This window comes from Papilio machaon, chromosome 19 (genome assembly GCF_912999745.1).
Source record: "Papilio machaon chromosome 19, ilPapMach1.1, whole genome shotgun sequence".
Classification (NCBI taxonomy): domain Eukaryota; kingdom Metazoa; phylum Arthropoda; class Insecta; order Lepidoptera; family Papilionidae; genus Papilio; species Papilio machaon.
Window position 1 is genome coordinate 6,228,441 of NC_060004.1, and position 22,848 is coordinate 6,251,288.

Sequence of the window (22,848 nt, forward strand, 5' to 3'; positions counted from 1 at the left end):
AAAAACACTAGCATTTATCGTAGGTTTTTGAGACGAAAATTCTTGTATAAAATATATTGTTATCTCTGTTCAGTCAAAGATAATGAGAGGGATGACGATATGTTTTATACAGGGTATTTGGTCTCAGAAACCATTTATTGGGTTTGTAAGATATATAATTTCTTCATCCTTACATCCTATAGATTTATAACAAGTAAGCATAAAAGTGAGACGAAAAGAAACCTCCGGAGGCTTTTCGTTGGGGTAAATTTCCTCAGTGTATTACAAATACAAAATGACATTATGAAAATCGAGTCTCGTAGCTATTTATCTATGTCTTGACCCTTTAAAATCTTTTTAAGAATTCCTTTTTAAATATAATTTTTTTGAAGACATGTAATTGTCACTTAAGTATTCGATAAGGTATGAAATAATCAATGTAACTTCAATTTTATTACTTAAAAGAATGATATCATTTTACCAAAGATTCAATTAATATAATCAACATTATCGCGTATTAATATAAATTCCAGATAATTAGACATTTCATTTGTTAAACTGCTAAGCGACAGACGCTACTGCTTTTTTGTTCAAGAGAACTATGTGAATAGGTGAGTTTTGTTTTTTATTTTTAATTTTTCAGCAACGGAATACAAGAAAAATGAACAAAAGATTTTAATGTGCTAGTGTTTTTTTTGGATTCAGATTACGATATGATATTGGACAGTGTTATTGAAATAATGTGACGCATATTTTTAAAGATAATTTAAGTCTTCAACTGTTTTCTAAGATTTACAACTCGTCCCGGCTTCGCACGGTTTTTCACACGTATATTATAAATATATTAAATATAGAAAAGCCTAATGTTACTTATAGATTATGTAGAATTAAAACGTTGAAAGAATTTTTCAAATCGGTCCAGTAGTTTTTTAGTTTATTCGACACAAACATACAAATATTTATTCTTTATATTTCTACTAGCTGTAGCCCGGGATTCCGTTTGCGCGGAATAAAAAAAAATAGTAGACTATGTGTTCTTCCAGACTATGTTCTATATCTATGCCAAATTTCATCGATATCCGTTGAGCAGTTTTGGTTTTGCAAAAAACAACCATCCATCTAAACATTCGCATTTATATTATTAGTAAGACTATTAAATGTTAATAGAATTTTCGCTTCCGAAACTATTTTGGACAAATGAATTTAGTTGATAATTATTACAATGCTTATATAAACAGTCTTTTCTTGTAAGCTGCAAATAAAAACATTTTTTTTACTCAGGAAAAGCCGGAGATAAATACATAGCTAGCTTATGTATATATAAACGTAATATAAATAGATATCATTCCGATATAGTAGCTAGAATCAATTAATCATTTTATTAAGCCACTTTAATACGAGATTTATTGTTGTGGAAAATTTGGCATTTAATTTTGTATATAGCTTTTGCCCGCGACTCCGTATGCGCGGAATTAAAAAAACTTAACAAGTACCTTATGTGTTCTTCCAGACTGTATTCTATATATGTATCAAATTTCATCAAGATTTGTTCAGTCGTTCCGGAGATACCTTCAAACAAACATCCATCCATCTAAACATTCGCATTTATCTATATCTATATATATAAAAGAAAGTCGTGTTAGTTACACTATTTATAACTCAAGAACGGCTGAATCGATTTGACTGAAATTTGGTGGGCAGGTAGCTTAGAACCAGGAGAAGGACATAGGATAATTTTTACCCCGTTGTCTATTTTTTATTCCGCGCGGACGGAGTCGCGGGTAAAAGCTAGTCTATATATATAAAAGAAAGTCGTGTTAGTTACACTATTTATAACTCAAGATCGGTCGAACTGATTTAGCTGAAAATTGATGGGGAGGTAGTTTAGAACTAGGAGACGGACATAGGAACTTTTTTATCTTGTGTGCATTTTTTTTATTCCGCGCGGACGGAGTCGCGGGTAAAAGCTAGTTTATAATATTAGTAAGATTAGTAGGTAGAAACTATTTCGTCTAAATATAATGATTATTTTGATAAGCCTATTTTTATCTATGTTTATACAATTCTAATTCTCTTTTTCGGTTGATAAAAGTTTTCAAAAACACTACGGCAATTTTTTTTTAACCCGTGTAACATTTTTTATGAGCATATGAGAAATAATAGAGATTTATAAATGGTCTTCAAAAAACACTTTTGGTAAAATTAGATAAATAAAGAAAGATGTGGTAATACATTGATAGTCATTTTCGAAGAAAAAAAAAATAGATCTATTTTGTTAGTCAAAATTCACCATGTTAGATAGGTGATGAAACAAGGATATGTGAACCAGTGAGAGGCGTTGCTATCGCGGTTGGTTGTATCAGAATATATACTTAGACATAGTTAACAGTAACAATATAACTCACGACCGTGACCCAAAGATGTAGGCAGAGATCATGGACCATTTGGCGTGGTCCACACTTCTCACACATAGAAAATGACAAAAGAAAAATACTGTTATAGCCACAGTTAAGGTTGCCAGGTCGCCATACCTACTAGCCGGACAGACCAGCCAGTTTAGAGAAAGGTCGGATACCCTATATTATTTAGAATGTTGTCTCAGTATTAATAGGTACACTCTCGTTTGGGAAATGTAAAAAGCCTAACAAAGCCAGAAAACTGTTTATTTTGGCCGGAAACGCAATCAAAAAGCCTACCTATGTCCGGCTTTATCTGGACGCCAGGCAACGCTAGCCACAGTGCAATAAGATTCTTGTGACATTTTTAGCGTTGACAGAGGGGCGCTAGTGTGCTGTAATAATTTAATTTGACTTGTGGCCGCAGGTTCAGATAGCCTTGTCGGTCTGTAAACCTCCTAAAGGTGTGATAACACAGATAAAATATAACTTTCACACATGTATATAGATTAACATGGATTACAGTTCTTAATTAATTCGATGATAATAATATTAAATCTAATTTGTATTTATTCTACAGTTTCCATGTAAGGTAAAGAGCTACGTCAATTTTTTATCTACAGCAATATTATGAAATGATTTTATTGTTTGTTTGTACCTGGTAAACTCAAAAACTACTTAATCGATTTTGTAATTTTTTACTGAAATAAAGCATTTCTTTATGTGAATAACAATAGGTTATTTTTTATCTGTTTATGTGATCAACTGCCGAAGCACACCTAAAAAAATATATTTTCAAACCTTTCATCTTCTTAATAGTAATTCAATTGTTTCAACTGACGAAATTCTATACAAAAATATATCGTTGTCCCTTTTTATTTTTGACAAAGTGATAGAGATGAAGAATGTGGTGTAATATGTTGATGAAAAGGCCAAGGAGAAGTATGGATTATGTGAATGGTAAATGATTAAAAAGGGAGTGGTGATCAAAAGACGACAGAATCTATCTGCTGATTTGGAGGACGAAAACGTAGTGTGTCGACCCGTGAGTGGGAAAAGGAGTTGGTTGAAAAAAGACGACAGTATCTTGGTACAATGTAAACGCATAAGAAATTTTGTCGGTGCATCCGTCTTTAATGTTGGCAGGAAACAGATAATTTCTTTGTTCTAATCTTGTTGAGTTAATTATGACATGATTCTTAAATTACTAATACTTATATTTTATTGATTTTATTACGGCACAATTTAAATTTTATTGTTATTTTACGTTGTAAAGATAAAGTATTTTGATTCATGTTTAATTGACGATGATATAGTGTTATTTAAATTGCACTTTGAAATTCTATGTCAATATAATCAAAGATACCAACACGACAAAGGTTATTTTTAAATACAAACATTTTTATAATGGACATATCCGAATTTGAGTTATAAAATCTGAAATTGATTTGTCAATGAGTCCCAATATCAAAAAAAAAAAAACTAGGTATATTTTGCACTTTAGTATTCTATTAACCGTTCTATCCTTTCTAAGATACAAGTAATCAGAAAGAAAATAAAAGTATTTTTTTTCGCCCATGGCGCCTAGTCTTTCGGAAAAATCTGGAAGATGTCAGTACTTGTATACTCCGACTAAATGTGATTGATATTTTATTTGTTATCTAAGATAGTTATCTAGTCACAATCTGAAAATTGAATCAAGCACGTATACGTATCAAATAAAGAACGTAATATTTGGATTTTAGCCTTATTTTACTTACTTAAATAAAAAAAAAAAACAATATTATGTACTTATAGTTCAATAAAAAAACCACAGACATAACAACAATAACATACATTCAGCGCTTTTGGCACACCTTCTCTACATAAAGGATTATATGCATGTCGGTTTCAGATATCTTACTAATATTATAAATGCGAATGTTTAGATGGATGGATTTTTGTTTGAAGGTACGTCCGGAACGGCTGAACAGAATCTTGATAAAGTTTGGCATAAATGTAGAACATAGTCTGGAAGACCACATAGGCTACTTATTAAGTTTTTTTTAATTCCGCGCGGACGGGGTCGCGGGTAGCGTTGCCAGGTGTCCGGATAAGCCGGACATAGGTAGGCTTTTTGATTGCGTGTCCGGCCAAAATAAACGGTTTTCCGGCTTTTGTTAGGCTTTTTACATCTCCCAAACGAGAGTGTACTTATTAATACTGAGACAACATTCTAAATAATACTTTTGTACTCAAATAGTGTGCGACTTTTCTACCCAAATGTCCGGCCAAACTGGCTGGTCTGTCCGGCTAGTAGGTTTGGCGACAGCTACTTTTTAATAAATTCTCAGTAGTATTACCGAACTCGGAGCTATTTTTTTAAATGCAAAAAAATATAGGATATAAAATTCATATAGAGTTTCAATAAATAATGATCATATTTTATTTCGATAATCTTTATTAGTTTGCACGTTCAATAAATTATAAAAATATAAATATTGATAAAGGGAAAGAACATATGTTGATTCTATGCTAGTATTTAGTTAAAAAAATATATTTCATTTTATCCTCGGAATTGAGTTCTAGTCTAAAATACGTTGAAATAAAATGTGTGTTAATCCTTAATTTAAATGAATTATCAAAATCGGTCATCACTACAAGATTCCCAATTTGATATTTCTGAAAATGAAAGATGTTTATGAAAAAAAAAAAATTATGCTTAACCTAATAACCCTTTTAATAAGCCATTCATTTATATGCAATTCTTTACTTATTGTTGAGTGAAGAATTAATTTCCCATCTTTTTGGTAGACAAGGAGTTTGCATTCTGCCAAAGAAGTGGCATACTGTCCACTACGACCTTTGCCTTTTTGTTCAAGAAACATTTAGATGAGAAAAAGAGGATCGCGCGGGAAGTTTTGACAACGAAAACTACGAGTTATTAGAGTTAAATGGATTTGTTAAAATAATTATGTATATCAACGCTGGAAAGCGTAAACGCTGTAACCCCGAAAGTATGAACTTACAGGAGAGCCAAAAAATCATAACTCGTGAGCTGATACGCCTACAAGCATGCGGTATTTAGCAATGTTGTGTAGTTTGTGCTAGCCTATAATAAAATCATAATCGTTTGATAATGGTTGAAATTATTAACGTGTGAAAAACATATTTGCGATTTCAAGGGTTACAGCGTTTATGCTTTCCAGCGTCGATATAGTTTTAATATAAGTATGTTAAAAACGTAATCAAAGCATTTTAGCTGCCTTATGCTATATTTTTAATCGTATTTGATACTAAAAGAATTCGTAATCTTTACATCTTTAAAAAATCACGTGCGCACTTTATTTTTAAAAAGATCAAGATTGCCTATTTAAAGGTTACTGATCCAGAAACATTTTTTAAGCGTTTTAATTTTTTTTAAGGATACGAAGATTTGTTGCTAAGATTGAGTCAATTTTTCTGTAATTTCACGACAGCGAAGGCGACTATAGAAGAGTGAATTCCAAAACAATTTAGGCATAGTTAAGTATAATTTCTTTTCTTGTCTATGATTTTGAAGGGCGCCGACATTGATTTGTCTATGATAATAAATAGATAAAGATTTCTATTCGATATAAATTTGAATTTGTTAATGTAAAATAAGTGTAGTGAACGATATCAAAAAAGATTAGAAAAATATAGACAATAAAATAATAACTATTCCATAAGATAAAATTATATTGATTCGCTTTGATTTAATTGTCTATCATTATATCTGACTTAATCTAAAATATGTTAGTACTTTGTTCCATTTTGTAAGTCGGCAATTTTTTGATATATTTACAATGAAAATAATATGAGTCATTTTTTAGTTATGTAAGCACAAGTTATGTAAATCTCTAATTTGAACATTTAATATTGTTCCTTATAAGATCTATAGCTTCATAAGATTTCAGAAACTGCAAATTAATTTCCAAATTAAATTATAATTGTACTTCTAAATGAACTTTCTGACATACGAAAGAACAATATTAGTGGTGTAATTTTTTGCAGATGATTTTAAAGTTTTTTACTGCTAAATTCAGGATTTAATTGAAGATTCGATGTTTAGATTTGATGAGTTTTTAATCAACGCACTTATATACATAGTTCTAAAGTTCAATTACAATGATTGCTAAACGAAGTTTTATTTATATTGAAAAAGCTAGCACTTGACCACGATACCACCCGATGAAGTGATGATGTGGTTTAAAGATGGTACGCGCTAGCTTTGTAAATGCCTATTCACTCTACTCTTGAAGGCCCCCGCGTCGTACTTGGACGGGGAAACTGACGCCGGCAACTTATTCCAATCCTTTGCATAACGAACGATGATTCAAATCAAAGACTTCAAAGAAATATAAAGCTCACAATATTCTATTGTATTTAACTGATGTTCAAAGATTTCTTTACTTATTAATGTATATCAACATTTAAAACAGTTGAATGCGCGTTGAAAAAGTGATTTTACAAAACATACAAATTCGCGGTCGATCTTCGCAATAAATCCGTTGAGGCCATTACTACCCAGCCCAAAGTTATCGCTAGATAAAAAACAAATTAGAAGATAACTAATCGAGTAAACTATATAAATTGAATATGAATCTCTTTGTCTTTTCACCATTTGTTCAACTGACAGAAGGGTAATCATTATGGCGGGAAAAAAGTCGGTAATATTACGTCCTAAAAAGTTTACCATAGAATTCCACTGCAGTGATATTGTCATGTCTTTTATTCTTTTTAATAAAACAAATATAATAATATGTATTATTACAAGTGTTACGACTATGGAATTCTACGTTTATGGAAACTATGGAATACTTAAAAACTTTTTGTAGATCCGCGCTTGATGCTTTTGTTTAATTTACTTGTATAAAAAATCCATATTTATGGCGCCAATTTTATATCTAGATATATTATTTGTTTGCCAACCGTTTGTTATCTAAGCCACAGATTTCTTAGAAATACTGACGCAATTGATTACAGATAACGTATAATTATGTTAAACACATTTTTTTTACTGTTTTACTACAAGATAACATTTTATCCTCTCATCTACATTTCTTATTGAAAATTAGATTACGGATATGGAATGTGTCGAATTGTTATACGATGTAATCATTTTTTTTTACATTATGTACCAACGTAATTTTTAGCCGACTTCAAAAAGAAGGAGATTATCAGTTCGACTGTATTTTTTTATGTGTGTTACCGCGAAACTCCGCTCCTGGTGGTCCGATTTTGATAAAAATTATATTAATCGAAAGGAAGTGCTTGCAGATGGGTCCCATATTTTTTTACGATTAAAGTCTGGAATAGCGCATAGTCTTTAAATTATATAGAAACGGCTAAAACACTCACGTATATATATCCGGTGTCGTCACCGACTAGTTTCGAGCCCTTCGGGGGCCCTTCATCAAGGTAAGTGGGACTGGTATTATTTCGCGGACGCGGCCCGTCGCCCACTGATAATGTCTCACGAAAGTTTGAATAATTTAATAGCGCATAGTCTGCTTAATTAAGTCTTTTGTAATTATCAAATTAAGGGAGATAGTTAGATTTAATAGAAATAGTAATACATATAGAAACTATGAAATTGAAAAAAAAGTATTCAACACACTTAAAAACTTGAATGTTAGCCTAGGTTGTTAAAAAATAATACAGAGTAAAAGAGATATGTACTAATAAGTAATGGATTAAGGAAACCCCATTATCAGTAGATTTTGCAAGCTGTGATAATTCAGTGGCTTAATATCTATCTGTATGAAGGATGTTGATACACGCTACGGATTTTGTTTCCAATACACAATTATGTTACACAATTTTATAACTTGTTACACAATTATGTAAATACATTATTATTTCAAAAATTGTTGATCCTTGAGATCGATAATTGATCCTCTAACCGTGGGTTACTGAGACCAAAATATCTGTATAAAACATTTCGTCAACCTTTGACAAAACAGAGATAACAATATGTTTTGAACGAAAATTTTGGTTTCGGAAATCCACTGTTAGTTAAACAATACAAGATCTTTGTATTGGTTAAATTTGATTATTTGGTTTAGAGCATTTTAAGTGTAACTTATTTCATCTATATATTACAGATATGTACAGTGCGCTTCTACTACTATTTGTTGTGACGTGTTCAGCGCAATTTCTTCCCAACGGCTGCCCAGCTGACTTCAGCGTACATCTCCTGCTACCTCACGAGATCCACTGCGATAAGTTCTACCAGTGCAGCAATGGACGTAAAATACTCATGCAGTGCGGACCTGGTACATTATTTGATGACAAACTACAGGTAATTATAACTAGACCTCGGCTTAAAAGCTATACAAAAAAGGCAAACAAAATATCAAAACAAATAACAATTTATCATTCTAGGTGTGCAATTGGCCTTCACAAGTAAACTGCAATAGAGTTACTGAAACAACAGAAGCAACGGTTACCACACCCTCTACTTCTGGAACATCAAAAGGTGAAACGACTTCTGGAGGAACAACAGGAGGACCAGTTTTTACTACTGAAAGTTATACCCATGAATCTCCGCCAACTCCTACTCAAGAATTAGATACCACCACACTGTTGGATACTACCGGAACAACGGCGAGCTCAGATAGCAATACATTCCCAACGATTACATCTACAGATCGATATCCTACTGTGATTTCAACAACAACAACTGAGAGATACACTACAGTATCATCTGAAAGCCCCACTCAACAGTATGAAACCACTCTTCAAACAGATGCTACAAAAACAACAGACAATTCAGATAGTTATACATTCCCGACAACAACGTCTACAGACCGATATCCGACTGTCGTTTCTACAACAACAGAACATGAGACCACAGCAACTTCTGGGGATCCAACGGAAGCGTACGAAACGACTACACAGTCAGATGTTACTGAAACTACAACTAGTTCAGATAGTACAACAACTACGTCTACAGAACGATATCCTACTGTGATTTCAACAACAACAACTGAGAGATACACTACAGTATCATCTGAAAGCCCCACTCAACAGTATGAAACCACTCTTCAAACAGATGCTACAAAAACAACAGACAATTCAGATAGTTATACATTCCCGACAACAACGTCTACAGACCGATATCCGACTGTCGTTTCTACAACAACAGAACGTGAGACCACAGCAACTTCTGGGGATCTAACGGAAGCGTACGAAACGACTATACAGTCAGATGTTACTGAAACTACAACTAGTTCAGATAGTAATACATTTCCTCCAACAACAACTTCTACAGACCAATATCCTACTGTGATTTCAACAACAACAACTGAGAGATACACTACAGTATCATCTGAAAGCCCCACTCAACAGTATGAAACCACTCTTCAAACAGATGCTACAAAAACAACAGACAATTCAGATAGTAATACATTCCCGACAACAACGTCTACAGACCGATATCCGACTGTCGTTTCTACAACAACAGAACATGAGACCACAGCAACTTCTGGGGATCCAACGGAAGCGTACGAAACGACTATACAGTCAGATGTTACTGAAACTACAACTAGTTCAGATAGTAATACATTCCCTCCAACAACAACTTCTACAGACCAATATCCTACTGTGATTTCAACAACAACAACTGAGAGATACACTACAGTATCATCTGAAAGCCCCACTCAACAGTATGAAACCACTCTTCAAACAGATGCTACAAAAACAACAGACAATTCAGATAGTAATACATTCCCGACAACAACGTCTACAGACCGATATCCGACTGTCGTTTCTACAACAACAGAACGTGAGACCACAGCAACTTCTGGGGATCCAACGGAAGCGTACGAAACGACTATACAGTCAGATGTTACTGAAACTACAACTAGTTCAGATAGTAATACATTCCCTCCAACAACTACGTCTACAGAACGATATCCTACTTTTAGTTCAACAACAACAACGCAAGTTTATACAACAGTAACTTCTGAAACTCCGACTCAAGTATACGATACGACCACACCATCAGATGACTACGGAACTGCAACAACAACGGAAGGATACTCCACAGTTTCTTCTGAAACCACTCAAGAGTATGAAACTACTCCACAACCAGATACCACCAAAACCACAGAGGGTTCGGATAATAATACAACTCCGTCAACAATATTGACTGAAAGTTATCCGACTCCTGGTTCAACAACAACAACCGAAAATCACACAACGATATCTTCTGAAACCACAACTCCAGAATATGAAACAACCACGCGGTATGAAACTGAAACTACTGAACGATATCCAACCGTTGATTTAACAACAACAGTAGGCTACACCACGGTGTCTTCTGACAAGCCAACAGAAGGTTATGAAACTACCACATGGTCTGATGCCACTAAAACCACAGATGTTACGGAAAGTAATACGTCCTCTACATCAATAACATCTACAGACCCGACAAGCGATTCATCGACGACTGCTGAAGGTTTCACCACAATATCTTCTGAAACCTCATCGGTAGAGTACGAAACGACTACACAGGCAGATGACATCGATACTGCAGCGACTTCTGATAAAAACACGTTTCCAACTGTAACAATAACAACTGAAAAATTCTTCACTGAGGAATCAACAAAAACAACGGAAGGTTACACAGTTACATCTTCTGGAACTCCGACAGAAGAATATAAAACGAATCCACAAACTGGAACAACAGAAAAATCAGTTAATACTGATAGTACAACCATCGAGCTTACCACTGGACCTTCTTTATTAAGTACAACCGAATCAAATACCAATCCAGATCAAGGTGCTATAACTTCAAATGCTCCTGATGATGATCAAACAACAGTAAACCAGGATATAACTGAGGCTCCTATGTTTAGCACAACAGAACAAGTACCGACCACTATAAGCTATCCAACAGTACCTTCGGAGTCAAACACAACAACTATTGTTACAACAAATAGTGACGGAACGAAATCAACTGAAGATGATACTACGATGCCTTCAGAAATAACTTCAGAATATTTTACAACTACAACTGAAAGCACAACAGTATCTTCCGATGTAAGTACAATTAATGATACAACAAGAAGTGACTCAATTGCAAAAATCAAAAACACATTGAAAAATATTGCACGATTTAAGTTTCAATTATTATATTGAAAGATGTTCATTTTTTTAGATGACTACAGATAAAGTGGAGGTAACTACAGGTAACCCATCTGTGAATATTTGTCCTCCAGGGACTTTCGAAAATATTCCACACCCGGAACTTTGTAATTCATTCTACATGTGTGCTGGTGGAATTCCTATACAATTATTCTGTAGTGACGGATTTGAATTTGATCCTGTTACAAAGGTGAGTAAAAGTGTAAATAACAAAAATCTTATTTATTTGTATTAATAGAAAAATATGAAGATATAATTTGATATGTATTTCAGCAATGTGTAATTATATCGGACAATGGCTGTACTGCAATGCAGGGTAAATAATTATTTGTTATTTAAAGCTTCCGCACTTTCTGCTCCTGCTCCTTAAGAACTGTGCTTAATAGAGCTTCGCAAAAATTTATTAACATCAATACGAAATATAAAATTGCCATTAAACATTTCAGGCAGATCCACAACAACAGAAGATGTTTCGACAACCATTGCAACTGATAGAACACCCAATGACTTGGAAACAACCGTTGATATTGATACAACTACAAAATCTGATGACTCGAATGAATATCAACCGTCAACTATAACTGACAACGTAAACGAACAATCAACAACAACTATAAAAGAAATCAACACAGAGACAACTCAGACATTAGAACAATCAACAACTGATATTGTAACATCAGATTACACGGTCCCAAATGATAAAATCACATCAACGTTTAATCCTACTCAAACAGAGAAAACAAGTACGACAGATATCCAAGATCCCGAAACAACCACAGAAATGTTTTCAACAACAACAAGACCAAGTGATACAACATTAGAACATAAAACAACAATTGAGACAACAACAGATGATTTAACAACTGTATCATATGATATTACAACAGAAGCTATAGATGTAACCACGGATGATGATAATAAATCTACAATGCTACCAGGAGTGTGCCCTGAAGGTTTCTTTGGGAATATACCGCATCCAGAACTGTGCAATTCATTCTTCATGTGTACCGGTGGAATTGCCATACAATTATTTTGCAGTAATGGCTTTGAATTTGATGAAAAACTTGCAGTAAGTATTACAACTGTTTTTGTATATTTGAGATGACAGATGTGATATTAAAAATTTTATAAAACCTAAAAAATATTTATATAGTGTAATAGTAAAGTGCTGTAAACACATTTAATAAGATTTGCTTTTTGGTTTTCAGTTTTGTGTTCCAATATCTGAATACGGATGTACTGCTTCAAAGGGTAAGGAATTCATATTTCTAAAGAATTTTAGAGTTTTAATAGCATTTTATTAGTTATCATAATTTTAATAATAAATATAAAACTCAATCAACATATGTTTCTTTCAATCTAAACCAAGATCAACTTTACAGGTCAACAGACAACTGAGACTTTTACTGAAGATTATACGAATACGTTGGCTACTGATGAAAATACCCTTTCAACTAATTTAGATATTTTAACTACTCCCTCGGATTCCGACAAAGAAGTTTCTACTAGTAATGTGCCTAATGAATCAACAAGTACAGTTAACGCAGAAAGTACAACAGGGACTCTACAAACGTCCACATATGTAGATACTACAAAATTAACAGAACCTCCAACAACTTCTTCAACTTCGGAGGACATATTTGAAACAACTAAAGTACCAGTCACATATAAAACAACCGAAGATTCCACACAATTTACAGAATCAGATACTTCAAAAATAGAGTCGACAATACAAGATACCACATCTTATAAGACCACAGAAGTTTTTGAAGAAACAACGCCCACACAGAATACGGATTATTCTAAACCATCGACAGAAATATTCAATGACCCATCAACAACAGGAATTCCTGACGAATTCAGCACAACTCCAGATTCATTAGATGTAACTACGATATCAACAAGTATAAAAACAGATGGGACTTCAACAATTTTGTCTACAGACACCACAAGTGGCTATGAAATAACTACTGAAAAGACATCGTTGTGTCCCGATGGGTATTTTGGTAATATACCACATCCAATATATTGCGATTCCTTCTTTTTGTGTACTGGAGGTATTGCTGTACAACTCTTCTGTCGAGACGGGTTTGAGTACAACGAAGATGTAGCTGTAAGTAACACTATTATTTAAAGTATTTATTATTCCATCCAATACAGAAAATTTAAGTTAATCCAATCTCTTCTATTTCAGAACTGCGTCCCGATTTCTGACAATGGATGCACAGCTTTAAGAGGTACGTGTCTAAAATAAAAAAAAACTGCAGTTTTTTTTTTTAAATCAGAATGTGGCTTACGAGAAAGCGAACATCTGATTCGCTGAAATATCGAAGTGACCGCTCCCGATAGACATCCGCCATTACAGACGTTTAATTCACGGAGGAAGGGACGTATAGGAAGAGAATGGTGGGATATAAGAAAATGGTGGGAAGGGGAAGAGGTCTAAAATTAGGTCTGGGGCACCACACTCATCGGACGAAACGCGGAATTGCTTTCACTTCACGCCTTTCTACTGTGTGATCGTGGTATTTCATCGGGCGAGCCGACCCATTCGTGCAACTGATTTTGTTTCTGGCGTCTACTACTGTTAAAGTTATTTTGTGTTGCAAAATAATAAAATTCCAAATGTCAATAATTTCAGGTACAACTACAAGTTTATATACGAAATCTACTGAGTATACTGTATTACCAGAAGAAACAAAAGTAACAGAAAATGAACATTCTACTGAGACAGTGTATGAGACGACGAGTGAAATGATTGAAACTACTGCATCAGACGAACAAGGAACAAAATCTACAAGCATCGTTACTGATTCGGGACAAACTGATTCAACCACAAAAGATTTAGGAACAACTACAGGTGAAGGAGAAGTTAAAGAGACCACAGATGATCTAAAAACTACATCAAATGAAATAACCTCAACAGTAGCATCGATTACTGAAAGTACACTATTTACCGACGAACCGCAAACTACTTCTGATAAATATACAACGACGGAAAAGGAAATTACGACGATGCAAGATACACAAACAACTCTAAACCTTGGACAATCTACTACAGGCGATTCAGAAGTATCTAGTACTGAATCTGTAACAGCCGAGACAAACACACTGTCCACTTCAGATTGGATTGTAACAGATTCGACGAAGTCTACAGTTGAAGAAGCGGAAACATCTGCCCAAACAACAAATAATGAGTCGATAGAAACAACTACGGAAATATATAGCCCAGATTTAACATCTACAACACAAATATCATCCAATATTTGTCCACCGGGTGTATTCGGAAATGTTCCTCACCCTACTCTATGTGATTCATTTTACTTATGCACAGGCGGTTTCCCCATACAGCTATTCTGTAGCAGTGGATTCGAATTCAGCCCTGAAATAGGTGTAAGTATAAATATATAAACAAGTTCATATACTTGAATGCGAGTATACACCAAGCATAAGTCTAAAGATATTTTACATTTACTATAATTACGTTAACTTTATTACAGTCTTGCGTGCCTATTTCTGATAACGGATGTACAGCATTAAGAGGTAATAACTTGTAACTTTTTTTTGTTTGCATATGTTTGTGAATTTGATTATAAATACATTATTACTTTACAGGAACAACGACAACTAAAATTAATACAGAATTTGAATCTACTACAAGCGGTGAAAAATCAACTTCTGTTATTGGAGAAACCAGCCCAGATGATACTCAGACATTGTCTACAGTTACATCGAGTTCAACTCAAGAGAACGATGTAACACAAACATCTCAGTATACTGAGACAACTTCAGAAAAAGATGAAACTAAATACACAACATCGAAGATAACCGACATTACTACAGATGGTAATAATGACAGTACGTATCCCGTTACAAAGGACCCGCAACTTACTGAGAAAACAACAGAAAATCATATAACAACTGAAAATGATTTAACAACGTTACATAATTCTGAGAGTGACTCGACTTATTTAGTCACCAAACCACCTGCTACATTATCAACTACTGACAGGATAACAACAGAGGATAACTTAGAAGGAGACACAACAGTCAGCCCTGAATCGACAATATCGGAGACTGTTACAACTAGTTCATCAATATCATCTTCTATGTCGTCTTCTACTTCTAATTCGATACCTGAGAATTCACAGTCAAGTACAGTTAATTTACAAACGACAACAAATAACGATGTAACTTCTAATGAGGAAACGACATTCCAAACAAAGACAAGTGAAGATGAATCAACAAAACCAACGACTACAGCCGATAGAGAAACCTCAACTGAGACTACAAAACACGTGGAAGTACCAACAGAAAAGACTACAGTTGAAGAAGTAGAGTCTACGACGAACTTCTCACCGACTACAGATGAAAGTGTAATGTCTAGTGAAACAGGAGTGTATACTACTCCCACAAGTGGCAGCAGCTCCACGACTACAGTGAAGAGCACTGAAACCACAACCCAGGCAGCAATTTGTCCGCCAGGAGTGTTCGGGAACGTTCCTCATCCTACTTTATGTGATTCATTTTACTTCTGCACCGGAGGAGTTCCAATACAACTATTTTGTAGTAATGGATTCGAATTCGATCCTGATGTTGGAGTGAGTATTTCATCTCTTTTTTTTGTAAAATAAGGTGGCAAAAGAGCAAGCGGCCACCTGAATTCGCCGAAATGGCGAAGCGATCGCTGCCTATAGACATCCGCAAGTGCAGCTACATTGCCTATCTTTAATCGACGAAGTAGAAGACGCTCAGAAAGAGAATATTTCTCCTTCCTACGTGTCCCCGACACCATCAAATCCACCTTCCCTATCCATCTTTTCCTTATAAGAAAAGGTGGGAAGGGAAAGAGGACTAAAATTAGACCCCCGAAATGCACACTCATCAGACAAAATGCAGAATTATTTCCACTTGACGCATGTGTTCTGTGTGGTCGTGGTATTGCACCTGTCGAGACGACCAATTCGTGAAACAGATGTTGTTGCTGGCGTCTTCCACTGTTAAAAATAATGCTCATAAATGTTGTGTTAAATATATATTTATTTTTAAATTTCAGCACTGCGTTCCAGTTTCTGATAGTGGGTGTACAGCATTAAGAGGTAGTGTTGATATCTTTTAATATTATACTTTTAATAGGAACTGTTGTTTCTATTCTGTAATATACTGTAAAATTTGTTGTTTAATTATTTGAAAATTATCAATTTACAGGTACCACAACTAGTTTTAATGACTACACAACAACTGTCCAGTTCACTACTGAAACTAGTTCTAATTATCCTGAGGGAATTGCAATCACAACGTCAACTACTGAAGTAATTGATTCAGAAACAACTACTGAACAAAGTAATACTTCAGATACAATAGTGAACACAGATTCGACAATATCTGGAATCGTTACCGAACCATCTTTATCAACTTCGCCTACGCCTTCGTCTTCAACTTCTGAAGACATTTCGACAAGTGACAGCTTACAATCAAGTACAGTCATTTTACAAACGACAACAAATAACGATGTAACTAATAATGAAGAAACAACTTTACAAACAAAGACAACAAGTGGAGCAGATGAGTCAACAACAAATCAGAGCACAGATGATTATGAAATAAAGACAGAGACTACAAAAGTCATAGATATATCTACAGAAATGTATACGACAGATGGTATCACCTCTACAACAACAGCAATAAGCACGGAAACAACATCAGAGACTCCAATATGTCCGCCAGGAGTGTTTGGAAATATTCCTCATCCAACTCTGTGTGATTCATTTTACTTGTGTACAGGCGGAATTCCAATACAACTATTTTGTAGCTATGGATTTGAATTCGATGCTGCCGTTGGTGTGAGTATTTTAAACCCTACTACTGTCTGTTAGGCGGAGATATTAAATTCACAATATTATTTACTACGAATATTTTTAAAAGTACATGAAGCAGAATCATCTACTTTTTTAGTAACATTTTTGTTTATGAATTCATTATTAATTTCAGCATTGCGTCCCAGTTACTGATAGTGGTTGCACGGCAATGAGAGGTAATTATTAATTTACAATCTTTTTCCCGTATTTAAATGTATGATTTGTATAGTTATCAATGATTAAATGAATTTTCATATTATATTGCAGGTACAACAACTACTATAGACGAGGCATCGACCACAAATGAAGAATATACCAAGTTCACTACTGAAACTAGTTCTAGTAACTCTCCGGTAATGTCAAGTACAACATCATATTCTGAAATAACAACCGAAGCAGATGACTTAGGACAAACTACTCAGCAAAATGTTGTCACTTCTGATGATGAAACAACAGTGAATTCTATTTCAACGATATCTAAGGAAACTACTGTTAAACCACCCACAACTGAGGTGTTATCAACAACGCAACAACCAACGACCTCTAGTGAAGAATTTAAACCAACAACCGATAATTCACAAAATACAGAATACAATAGAACATCAACAGATAATACACAACCTATAGAGACATCTACAGAGTTGTCTTCGACTTCTAATGATGGATTCAGCTCAGAAGGGCTAACTTTTACAACCGAACAAGTTCAAACTACTATAAGGGATACTGAAACTACAACATCAGCTCCAATATGTCCACCTGGAGTGTTTGGAAATTTTCCTCATCCAACTCTGTGCGATTCATTTTATTTCTGCACCGGAGGAGTTCCAATACAACTATTTTGTAGTAATGGATTTGAATTCGATCCTATCCTTACTGTGAGTATTATATACCTTTAAAATATCGTACTAATTGATACTTATGCATCCCTTTTCTGTTATTATAACAACGTTTTCTTTAATGGCTTTAATCATTGAACCCTAATTATTTAACTATTCTTAAATTTCAGCAATGCGTAGCACTTTCTCAAAATGGTTGCACAGCAATGAAAGGTAATTTTTAAAAGTTTACTTTAAATTGTGATGATATTATTTTAAACAGATTTTTAAATATATACGATTTCAACATCAGGTATGACTACGACCAGTTCTAATAGCGAATCGACGACTACAGACATGGAATATACCCAGGAAACTAATCCAACTAATGTCGAGGCAACGCAGAGTCCTGGTTTTACCACTGAAGTTATTGATGCAGATCAAACAACTCTCATAGTTAACCCTGATGCAACAACATCAGAAATTGTTACAAAACCACCTGTTTCATCAACTATGTCTACGGCATCGTCTTCCAATTCTGATAAAGTTACAACACCTGATAATTCTCAATCAAGTACAGTTATTTTACAAACGACCTCAAATGACGATGTAACTCCTAATGAAGAAACGACATTCCAAACAAAGACGACAAGAGAAGAAGAGGAATCAACGACAAATGTCACACAGACAACAGATGACGGTGAAGCATCAACAGAAACTACTATTTCTACAACGAACAACTCACAGTCGAGTACAGATAATTTGCAAACGACAACAAATAGTGATGTACTTAGTGATCAAACGACATTCCCAACAAAGACTACAAGTGAGGAACGTGAGTCTACAACAACCTCGCTGGCTACTGATGATAGTGAAACGTCAACGATTACTACAATATCCATAGATACATCCACAGAACTGTATACTACAGCAAGAAATACCGAAACCACATCGGAGACTCCAATATGTCCACCGGGTGTGTTCGGAAATGTTCCCCATCCAACTCTATGTGATTCATTTTACTTGTGTACAGGCGGAATTCCAATTCAATTATTCTGTAGTGATGGATTCGAATTTGATCCTGGATTTGCAGTGAGTATATAATACGTATTTGAGATACAATATTAATGTTACTCAGTCTATGCATTTTAGTATATATTGTGTAAAAATAATTTTTATTACATCTAATTCCAAACATTTTAATTGAATTAACCAGTTATTTATTTGTATTCCGTTTGATCAAATTATTTTCTAATTTCAGCATTGTGTTCCCATTTCCGACAGTGGTTGCACAGCGTTAAAAGGTATTTTCTTTAATTCTGACAATTTGAAAGGTAATTCGTAAATATCCATAAAATGATTAACATACTTTCATTTTTATAGGTATCACTACAACCTTTAAATACGATTCGACAACTATGGAAGAAGTATTTAAAACTGATACGACAACGATTCCTGATATAACAACTAAAGTAGTTGATTTAGAACAAACTACTTATCAAGACACTACAAATCCAGAAGATATCACTGTACAAACAGATTCAACGAATTTTGAATCAACTTCTGTAACTGATTCTGAGAGTACATCAGAAGGAATTCACAAATCAACTGAAGATGTACTTACTACAATGGTTTATCCTCAAACAGTTGGTACGGACACAACACAATCTGAATCAACGAATTTACCCACATCAACATCTCAAAATATTGAAACAACCTTTGATTTAACAACTAGTAAAGAAACAACATTAGACGTGACCACTAGTAGAGAAGTAGAGTCTACAACAGATAATTCTCCGACCACAGAGAATAGTCAAACGGATTCTACGAAAGTCACAGATACGTCTACTGAAACTCCATATTCTACTGATGGAATAACCTCTGAAGGTCTAACAGTAACAAACGAAGAGGCTCTTACTACAGTAGCAAGTACAGAAACTACAACTCAGGCCGTTATTTGTCCTCCTGGTGCGTTTGGAAATGTTCCACATCCAACACAGTGCGATGCTTTCTACTTATGTACAGGAGGACTTCCAATTAAATTGTACTGTAGTAATGGATTCGAATTTGACTCTGCTGTTGGTGTAAGTTTCTAAAAATTATCTATAAACTTCTCTTTTAGGATCTAGTACTATATAATTATGACTTTTTTTAATGTTTTTGGTTTTATTCATTTATTTTGTAATTTCTTTTAGAACTGCGTGCCGATATCGGATAGTGGTTGTACTGCAATGAAAGGTAATTGAAATTGTAATTTTTTACATTAAGATTTAATGTTTTAAACTAAATACTATTAAAAACATTATCGTTTCGTTTCAGGATCGTCTACAACTATTCATCCATCTACAGTCGATCAAGAAACATCAACAAATAAATACTACACTACATCAGAACTATTTACAGAAACAACATCACCTGAATTAGAAACTTCCGAACAAACTACAACTAAAATTCCAAGTACGACTGCAGATGCTGAAACCACAAATGAAATTAATCTATCAACAAAGATAACTACAATTACTGAAGAAGTAACTACCAGTGAAGAAGAAAGTACAACAGTAATTACTAATACGACCCCTGCTAATGCTGAAGAAAATTCTTCAGAACCGACATCTAGTGATTCTGAAATTGATAGATTAACAACAGAAAGTATTGATGCAACAGAAAGTATTGATGCAACAACTGTAGCTCCAATTTGTCCTCCCGGTAAATTTGGAAATGTACCACATCCATATCAATGTGACTCATTCTACATGTGTGCTGGTGGTATTGCAATCCAATTGTACTGTAGTACAGGATTTGAATTCGACAAAAATGCAGAGGTAAAACTATTAAATGCTAACAAGTTAAAACGTAATTTATCTGACTTCATCGCAAAGATAGTAATATTTTTTGTGTTTAATTTCAGCAATGTGTTCCAATATCAGAAAACGGTTGTACGTCTCTAAAAGGTTTGTTAAAACATACTCAATTACATCTCATACACCTTTCAAAGGTCTTCTTAATTATTTATGAGTTTTTAACCGTAATTTAACAGTATTTATTTGATGTTATTGTTGTGTTTGCAGCGGGCACTACAACTATATCCGAGGATAAATCAGAAAAATATCCAACAACTATAGCAGAAGAAGGAAAATCTACAACAGAGCTAGATGTAACTCTAAATTCAACAACGGACAGTACTGTTGAAATAGAAACGACTACGGAAGCGGTTTTATGTCCGCCAGGTTATTTTGGTAATGTACCGCATCCGACTCAATGCAATTCATTCTACATGTGCACTGGAGGTTTCCCCATACTTTTGTACTGCAGTGCCGGTTTCGAATTTGATCCCATTGTTGCAGTAAGTATTACGAACCCTTAAGATTCAAAATTAACATCGTCTTTTTGTCTTATTGACTGGTGGATGTTTTTCCTACGTATTTTATTTTCTTATGCAGGTTTTTTTATGATATAAGTTTCATTTAGAACTGAAGCCTAAGCTACTGAACTGATTTTGACAAATGAGATGTCATTCAATACGTATTTTTTCCTTCTTCTATTCTTATATCAACAGTGGTAGATCCCGCAACAACAATATTTGTTGGGTGCACGAATTGGCCTTGACCGGTGTAATACCACGACCACACAGAAGACAGGCGTCAAGTGGAAGCAATTCTGCGTACAGTCTGATGAGTGTGGTGCTGGAGGCCTAATTTTAGTCCTCTTTCCCTTCCCACCCTTTTCTTATTAGGAAAGGATGGGAAATGGAAGTGGATTTGGCGGAAGAAAGAAATATCGTCTTTCTGTACGTCCCCTTTTCCCTTGATTGAAGGTAGGCAACGCATCTGCATTTGCGGATGTCTATGGGCAACGGTCGTCTCGCTATTTGGGCGAATCCAAGTGGCCGTTTGCTCGTTTGCCACCTTGTGCTATAAAAAAATATATTCATAAGGATAGTCAATTGTTTTTTTTAATAATTTTTGTTTATATTGTTTTGTTAACTTTAATTACTGTTATAATAATCGCTTTAGTTTCTTGGGAGATTTTTTAAAACAAGATCTATCTTTCACATCTGTAATGTAGTAAAAATTCAAAAAAATCTGTATTTGTTTCAGCAATGTGTCGCGATATCTGATTATGGATGTACAGCAAGGGGACAATAAATAAATAGATATGAACGAAACGAGGACGACAGTATTAAAACAAAGGCTGTGTTTTATTTATTTTATTCTATATCCGCCTTCTTTATATTTTTATACACTATGGCTATATAAAGCCAACTGGGAAATGTGACGAGTTGCAAGTAGAATGGACAAAGCATTGATAGTTAAGGAATAAAGACCGTGTTGAATATTTGTTTGTTTTAATTTCATTGTATCCATATTAAAGTAAATACATTGTTAGTTAGTTTTTTATACAACTATCTAGACCCATCATCAAATAAATAATAGAATTGATTTAAAATATTTCTTTTGTTAAAATTATCATTAATTTATTTACCATATTATGGTATACTTCAATATACAAAAATCTTACCGAAACTTACGGAATTAAACTGTCTTTTCATAACTATTTATATTTGATTTCCGATGTCATTTTGCGACGGCAATTGTATTAATAAGTCTAATTTTATTCGAGCCGATAATGGATTCCTAATATTGCTAG

General features: G+C 34.2%; 2 protein-coding genes across 2 annotated transcripts; both read left to right on the forward strand.

The window, feature by feature from the left end:
• The first annotated feature begins 536 nt into the window (after positions 1–536).
• On the forward strand, positions 537–18,446 carry LOC106709500 (mucin-22). Its single transcript, XM_045682657.1, has 18 exons — positions 537–590; positions 8,483–8,679; positions 8,763–9,502; positions 9,662–11,423; positions 11,542–11,718; positions 11,802–11,844; positions 11,975–12,597; positions 12,737–12,779; positions 12,911–13,641; positions 13,723–13,765; positions 14,170–14,921; positions 15,029–15,071; positions 15,144–16,129; positions 16,585–16,627; positions 16,737–17,371; positions 17,520–17,562; positions 17,654–18,261; positions 18,393–18,446. The coding sequence occupies exons 2-18, from the start codon at positions 8,485–8,487 to the stop codon at positions 18,444–18,446; spliced, it is 7,521 nt and encodes a 2,506-aa protein (XP_045538613.1). The 5' UTR covers positions 537–590; positions 8,483–8,484.
• A 72-nt stretch (positions 18,447–18,518) lies between these two features.
• Positions 18,519–22,563, forward strand: LOC123722111 (serine-rich adhesin for platelets-like). Its single transcript, XM_045682711.1, has 8 exons — positions 18,519–19,293; positions 19,463–19,505; positions 19,585–20,285; positions 20,397–20,439; positions 20,521–21,023; positions 21,110–21,152; positions 21,270–21,544; positions 22,299–22,563. The coding sequence occupies exons 1-8, from the start codon at positions 18,559–18,561 to the stop codon at positions 22,344–22,346; spliced, it is 2,391 nt and encodes a 796-aa protein (XP_045538667.1). The 5' UTR covers positions 18,519–18,558; the 3' UTR covers positions 22,347–22,563.
• The last annotated feature ends 285 nt before the right edge of the window (positions 22,564–22,848 follow it).

What these genes read in the sequence shown, in the direction of transcription:
- LOC106709500 (XM_045682657.1), top strand. Translation starts at nt 8,485, where the DNA reads ATGTACAGTGCGCTTCTACTACTATTTGTTGTGACGTGTTCAGCGCAA. An exon ending in TGGCTGTACTGCAATGCAGG is followed by an intron (nt 11,845 to 11,974) that starts GTAAATAATTAT and finishes TAAACATTTCAG; the next exon opens with GCAGATCCACAACAACAGAA. An exon ending in AATTCAGCCCTGAAATAGGT is followed by an intron (nt 14,922 to 15,028) that starts GTAAGTATAAAT and finishes ACTTTATTACAG; the next exon opens with TCTTGCGTGCCTATTTCTGA.
- LOC123722111 (XM_045682711.1), top strand. Translation starts at nt 18,559, where the DNA reads ATGGAATATACCCAGGAAACTAATCCAACTAATGTCGAGGCAACGCAG. An exon ending in TGGTTGTACTGCAATGAAAG is followed by an intron (nt 20,440 to 20,520) that starts GTAATTGAAATT and finishes GTTTCGTTTCAG; the next exon opens with GATCGTCTACAACTATTCAT. An exon ending in CGGTTGTACGTCTCTAAAAG is followed by an intron (nt 21,153 to 21,269) that starts GTTTGTTAAAAC and finishes TTGTGTTTGCAG; the next exon opens with CGGGCACTACAACTATATCC.